The sequence below is a fragment of the Limulus polyphemus genome, unplaced genomic scaffold (genome assembly GCF_000517525.1).
Source record: "Limulus polyphemus unplaced genomic scaffold, Limulus_polyphemus-2.1.2 Scaffold4541, whole genome shotgun sequence".
NCBI lineage: Eukaryota > Metazoa > Arthropoda > Merostomata > Xiphosura > Limulidae > Limulus > Limulus polyphemus.
The window spans coordinates 53,005-60,343 of record NW_013670151.1 but is presented as its reverse complement, the minus strand read 5'-3'; the positions used below and the strand labels follow the sequence as shown (position 1 = coordinate 60,343).

The 7,339-nt window shown below is 33.6% G+C and overlaps 1 protein-coding gene across 2 annotated transcripts in view; it reads left to right on the top strand.

Annotated features, from left to right (window-relative positions):
* Nucleotides 1–7,339, top strand: part of LOC106471321 (neprilysin-1-like) — a 56,305-nt gene that overhangs the window by 14,803 nt on the left and 34,163 nt on the right. For both annotated transcript variants that reach the window (XM_022399934.1, XM_022399933.1), the window contains exons 3-5: nt 3,009–3,130; nt 4,063–4,143; nt 5,206–5,367. In XM_022399934.1, the coding sequence (XP_022255642.1) occupies nt 3,009–3,130; nt 4,063–4,143; nt 5,206–5,367 (365 nt within the window). The remainder of the gene's footprint in view (nt 1–3,008; nt 3,131–4,062; nt 4,144–5,205; nt 5,368–7,339) is intronic.

The window sequence follows — 7,339 nt, the reverse complement described above, 5'->3', positions numbered from 1 at the left end:
ACTTGGAAGTTCAGTTATCTCTCAATAGATGGAGAAAAAAGTAAGAAACTTCAATCAATTTCAAGATGTAGTTCCGATACATTTCGTTCCACCGCGAGTTTATATCAGTTGCGAGTTGCTGACTTGTATATTCAAACTCGTTTTAAAATACGGTACTCAACCCTCTTCATTTGGAAATAAATATTTGTATTTAGTAATGATCAGTTGTATTAACTATGTACGTCTATGAAGTTATTACTAATTTTACTGTATATTGATTTATTGCTTTAGTATATAACACTACTACAATTCATTTCAAATAGCAGCAACATGAGTTATGACCTATTTACAAGTAGACTCAGTGAGGATCATGTTCATTAGAGCTGTAAAGTTCCTTGTTTAACGTACACTAATATATATGATCTATTTTAGTTTAAAACCAAGGGTGTGTGGAAGGAGGATGGTTGCTATATAACCTGCTAGAATCCATTTATGACTCAATGCTATTATTTTTGAATTGTAAGGGGGGACAATCCCCCATTCAATGGAAAGTTAAGGATACATAATTGCATGTAGAACAAAGTACATATGCCCTGGCATATAACAGCCTAATATTAATTTATTTTCTCTTTCGAAGTACCTAGCAGCCTAAACGTGGATTCAGTGTAAAATATTAACATACCCAGTCTGTAAAATCACACGAGAAGCTATTGACAAGTCTTCTTCGACCTAATGTCAAAATACTACAACATTACCACGATTATATCTTTTGAATCTGTTTTTCAGATTTAATATTTAAGTTATAAATTGTAGGATTTAGGACTACTGAAATTACTTGCTTTTAATACCATGTCTAGTAAGTAGAATACCTGGCTTCCGGTCTTGTCAGTGTTCCATGTTAAGTTTATTCACCCCTTCAGTCTGGTCCTACTTACGTTGTAATAGTTCCATAAATTAAGTTTATTTACCATTCGGTTCCACTTACACGACCAGCATTCCAGATATGGTTTTATTTTCTTCTTGATCTTACTTACATAGTCAATGTTCCATATTAAGTTTATTTACTTCACAAGAATCAATATTCCATGTTAAGTTTATTTACTTCACGGTCTTACTTACACTGTCGATATTCCATGTTAAATTTATTTACTTCACGGTCTTACTTACACTGTCAATATTCCATGTTAAATTTATTTACTTCACGGTTTTACTTACACTGTCAATATTCCATGTTAAATTTATTTACTTCACAGTCTTACTTACACTGTCAATATTCCATGTTAAGTTTATTTAATTTACGGCCTTACTTCCATATACTTTACCAACCAGTTGGGTTCTCCTAAGTGAGTCTTTTCTTCCAGAGATTTCTTTACTTTACCAACCAGTTGGGTTCCTCTGAGTGAGTCTCTTCTTTCAATGATTTCTTTATTAACCAAACAGTTGGGTTCCCCTAAGTGAGTCTCTTCTTACAGTGGTATATTTACTTTACCAACCAGTTGGGTTCCCCTAAGTGAGTCTCTTCTTACAGTGGTATATTTTCTTTGCCAACCAGTTGGTTTCCTCTAAGTGAGTCTCTTCTTACAGTGGTATAATTACTTTACCAACCAGTTGGGTTCCCCTAAGTGAGTCTCTTCTTACAGTGGTATATTTTCTTTACCAACTAGTTGGTTTCCTCTAAGTGAGTCTCTTCTTTCAATGATTTCTTTATTAACCAATGGGGTTCTCCTGGGTAAATCTTTTTGGGTAGTAGCTAACTGAATGGACTTAACCCTGATGAAAGAAAGTCCTTGAATTTTTGGATTTTTCTGTTGATCTTGCGTGCTTTTGCTTACCAAGAATGGTTTTACTTACCTAGGTGAGCCTGTTCATCTGGCACTTTATTAACTTGGCTTTCAGGTAGGGTAACCATAGAAGATGTTTTTCACCTACTGATTGTCTTATGTTACTGATTGGTGGGCGAACGCTAGGTGCATTTCTTCTTCTGATAACAAATTCATTCTACCTACAACTTGGCTTCCCTTGGACAAATACCTTTGTCTAATAATTAACAGTAAAATCCTCACTAAACTCACCTCTTAGTTAAAAGGATAAGTAAGATTTAATTAAATTAATAGTATTTTACCATCAAAACATTCTACCTACTTAAATAAAAACTAAAAATTACCCCGACAACCTGTATAACTAATTAGATATTTCATTACGTTCTTACTTATAAGCATTAAAATGCATTGGTTCATTTGTTAGGTACTCTCGCTGTTAACGACGTTTTCGGTCGTAAATCCAATAGTATCTCACGACGTTTAGCCATTTTGGGGGATTCAGGTTATTCCCAATTTCACATATTAAGCTAACAAGGCGAAAAAAATCTGTTTAATAAAAATATGACAATAGAAAATAAGTAAACTAAAATTAATAGAAATATGAATATTAAATATCCTAATTAATCCTGTTAATTCAAGTAACTTTACAGAAAGACTAGAGTATACGCTACTTTACGCAAAACATAAGCACTAGATTATTGCTGCATGATGCTCTCGTATAATGTTTCTCCACACAACAGAACTATTTTCAAATTTAACTAAGTTACTGTCCATCTCCTTACGTCTTTCCCCCTCTAGTGAGTCAGCGGTAAGTTTACGGATTTACAATTCTAGAATCCGGGGTTCGATTCCCTTCGGTGAATGCAGATGATAGCCAAGTGTTTATCCGCTTCACGTCACTTTGAATTCAAGGTCTCAGGGACAGTTATACTGACACAAGGAAGACCCTGGGCTACAGAGTATAACAAAAAAATTGCTGGTTTTTAGAGTACTTCTAATGAAGAATGCTACCAAAATATAAAAGGTGTTAATTTGGGCATGTAATTTGTTCTTGAAGTGTATAAAGTATTTAAACGTATAATTAAATTTAGCATTATAGATTGTAAATTGCTTTTTTCGGTTTTTTTTCAAAAAAGCTCTAGACATTTGTGTGTATGTGTACAAAGATTTTCGATTGTCATAAAATGAAAATTTTTACTTTTAATTTAGAGAGGGATGTTGGAAAAGAAAAACTGGTCTTGAGCAAAAACTTACAATTCTCCTCGGAATTTTTCTTGTCGTCACAATATCTCTGGTTATAGCGGTCTCGGCTGTAGCCGTCAAATACAGGAGTAAGTCAAATGTTTTACTTCAATCAAACTTTAAAGCATTTTACTCTTTAAATTATGCATTATAAGATAAATACAGATTACCTTATTTTCGTATGTCATATACAAAACAGCTTACTTGCATGTGGTGTAACATAATTAATACAGAGTATTTGATATTACTGTAGTACTCAACACATGTATTAAAATTAGGTTTAATGTCTCCTGCCTTGCTCAAAATCTTTATCTAAATCAGATGTATTGACCCCTGATGTAATGGTCAAGACCTGCATCAGAAGTAGGTGTATTGACTTCTAGGGTAATGGTCAACTCCTCTATCGGAAGCAGATGTATTGATCTCTCATGTAATGGTCAACTCCTCTATCAGAAGTAGGTGTATTGATCTCTCATGTAATGGTCAACGCCTCTATCAGAAGTAGGTGTTTTGATCACTCATTTAATGGTCAACTCCTCTATCAGAAGTAGGTGTATTGATCGTTCATGTGATGATCAACTCATTACACGAGTGATCAATACACCTGCTACTGATAGAGGTCCATTACATGAGTGATCAATACACCTGCTACTGATAGAGGAGTTGATTAACTCCTCTATAAGGATCTGATGTATTGACACCTGATGTAATGCTTAACATCTCTAATAATATGGTGTATAGATTCCTAATGTAGTATTCAAAGTATCTGTAATAACCAAGTGTACTGACTATTATTTTATTTTGAAAAAAAAACAATCCAGGGATATCTGTTTTTAAATACATTTGATTATATGCAGAATAGTTAAGGGACCGAGCTAATTGCATTATTTTGAACGCTATGTTAAGTTCCAATATGTTACTACTCTTTTAACACTGTTTTTATTTTGTACGCTGTATTTTGTTGCATTATTTCATTACTCTAAAAACATTTTGTGTTTCTTTTTCCTCATTAATATCTTAGGCATATCTGCTTCACAACCAACTGAGATACCACCTAAGCCTTCAGCCGTTATATGTAATACAACAGGCTGTAAAAACACTGGTACGTATATGTAAAAATATATTAAATATTTAAAAACTTTTTTTAATTAAGCATGAGGCAAATTAAACTTTTCACGTGTTGAGTAACGTATTTCTTTATTTCAAGCTGTTGTTTGTTTTTAGTAGATAGCCACATTTGCCTATCTGCTGTGTCCACTCACCGCTGTCCCATTGGGGGACTAAAGAAACACTATGTAACAAACTTACAACATCACTGCTTGTTGAACCAGCCATTGTCTAGTTGTTAGCAAGTAGGACTGTGATTCTGGATTTTCTTAGTTCGCGCCGGTTGCTTCAAAAACGCGATCCGCACTTTGGTGCCGTGAGAAGGCATCGATTCAAAGCCATGTTATGAACCATACAGGAATTAAAGTCATGTTTTTAACTATACAGGAAAGTATCCATTGATAAGTGCATTATCTATAACAGATATATCTTAATCTTGGAAAGTACAATGTACTATCTCTATCAGCAATTCCTTAATCTTGGAAAGTACAATGTATTATCTCTATCAGCAATTCCTTAATCTTGGAAAGTACAATGTATTATCTCTATCAGCAATTCCTTAATCTTGGAAAGTACAATGCATTATCTATATCAGAAATTCCTTAATCTTGGAAAGTACAATGTATTATCTCTATCAGCAATTCCTTAATCTTGGAAAGTACAATGCATTATCTATATCAGAAATTCCTTAATCTTGGAAAGTACAATGTATTATCTCTATCAGCAATTCCTTAATCCTGGAAAGTACAATGTATTATCTATATCAGCAATTCCTTAGTCCTGGAAAGTACAATGTATTATCTATATCAGCAATTCCTTAATCCTGGAAAGTACAATGTATTATCTCTATCAGCAATTCCTTAATCCTGGAAAGTACAATGTATTATCTCTATCAGCTACTTTATTTAAAGTCTGAACTTTTATGGGTCTATCATTTTTATTATAATAAAAAAAACTTAATTGAACAAAATCCATACTTTTCTCCGACTATTTCAAAAATATCAGAATCATATTTTCCATTGAAAGATGTGGTTATATCTTCGTATTTATTTTCTAGCTTTGGAGTTAGAGAGGGCAATGAACACTAACGTCCATCCATGTGATGACTTTTACGAATACGCATGCGGAGGATGGATTTCTTCACATAAAATTCCCGAGACTAAGAGTCGATACGGTACCTTTGATCAGCTGCGAGAAAATCTCTCCAACGTCATTGTGGGTAAGAGTAGACGTCATTCCTAGGTTCTTACAGTTACTGGTGTAGATTTCTTCCGGTGATGACATGGTTCGCCAGTTCTTCTGAATAATGAGTAAAGTCAAGTAAAATAGATAAATAAATAAATAATGATAATAAATAATGAATAATGAGTAAAGTCAAGTAAAATAGATAAATAAATAAATAATGATAATAAATAATGAATAATGAGTAAAGTCAAGTAAAATAGATAAATAAATAAATAATGATAATAAATAATTTGATGTTAATAAAATCATAAACTTAACCCTGATGTGCGATGACTTTAAAGTAAAAGATGTATAAAAATAACTAATGTTATGGGACTGACACGGTATGAAAATTCATACCGTGTCAGTCCTATATCATCAATTACTTGAACACAACCAAGTAATTGATGATATACGACTTACACGGTATGAAGTGTTCAAGTAATTGATGATATACGACTGACACGGTATAAATTGTTCAAGTAATTGATGATATACGACTGACACGGTATGAATTGTTCAAGTAATTGATGATACAGGACTTACACGGTATAAATTGTTCAAGTAATTGATGATATAGGACTTACACGGTATGAAGTGTTCAAGTAATTGATGATATAGGACTTACACGGTATGAAGTGTTCAAGTAATTGATGATATAGGACTTACACGGTATGAATTGTTCAAGTAATTGATGATATACGACTGACACGGTATAAATTATCTAACTTTCCGAAAGTGGAGTTTTGACGTAGGATTTTTAATATTTTCCTTATCATAATTTATATGCTGTGCCCTAATTATCTAATCAGTTTATACTAGCTTTGCTACTGAAACAAACTGAATTTTGTATGCATGAATTCAACTTTGTCAATATCATGTTTATGTTTCCAACGGTATTTTGTTAAGATTGAAACAATTATATTAACTTTTGAATGTAGAAATCAAAACATGTAATAATACACGGAACAAGTAATAAATAGTACGTTTTCAAATACTCAGCTCCAACGGTGGATCAATGGTAAGTTACGGACTTAACACGCTAAAACCCGAGGCTCGATTCCCCGCAGTGAACAGAACACATCCATTAATTCTAGTGTGAAACCGAATTTTTATCTACAAGATACTCCGGTCTCAAGAGGTATAAGAAGGAAACATTACCAAAGTGACCGTTATTCACACAGTTTAACACTATCAAAGTGACCGTTATTCTCACAGTTTAACACTACCAAAGTAACTGTTATTCTCACAGTTTGACACTACCAAAGTGACTGTTATTCTCACAGTTTAACACTACCAAAGTGACTATTATTCTCACAGTTTAATACTACCAAAGTGACTGTTATTCACACAGTTTAACACTACCAAAGTGACCGTTATTCTCACAGTTAAAAATTACCAAAGTGACTGTTATTCTCACAGCTTAACACTACCAAAGTGACCGTTATTCTCACAGCTTAACACTACCAAAGTGATCGTTATTCTCACAGCTTAACACTACCAAAGTGACTGTTATTCTCACAGCTTAACACTACCAAAGTGACCGTTATTCTCACAGCTTAACACTACCAAAGTGATCGTTATTCTCACAGCTTAACACTACCAAAGTGACCGTTATTCTCACAGCTTAACACTACCAAAGTGATCGTTATTCTCACAGCTTAACACTACCAAAGTGACCGTTATTCATGCAGTTTAACGCTACCAAAGTGACCGTTATTCTCACAGTTAAACATTACCAAAGTGACCGTTATTCTCACAGCTTAACACTACCAAAGTGATCGTTATTCTCACAGTTTAACGCTACCAAAGTGACCGTTATTCATGCAGTTTAACGCCACCAAAGTGACCGTTATTCATGCAGTTTAACACTACCAAAGTGACCGTTATTCTCACAGCTTAACACTACCAAAGTGATCGTTATTCTCACAGCTTAACACTACCAAAGTGACCGTTATCTCACAGTT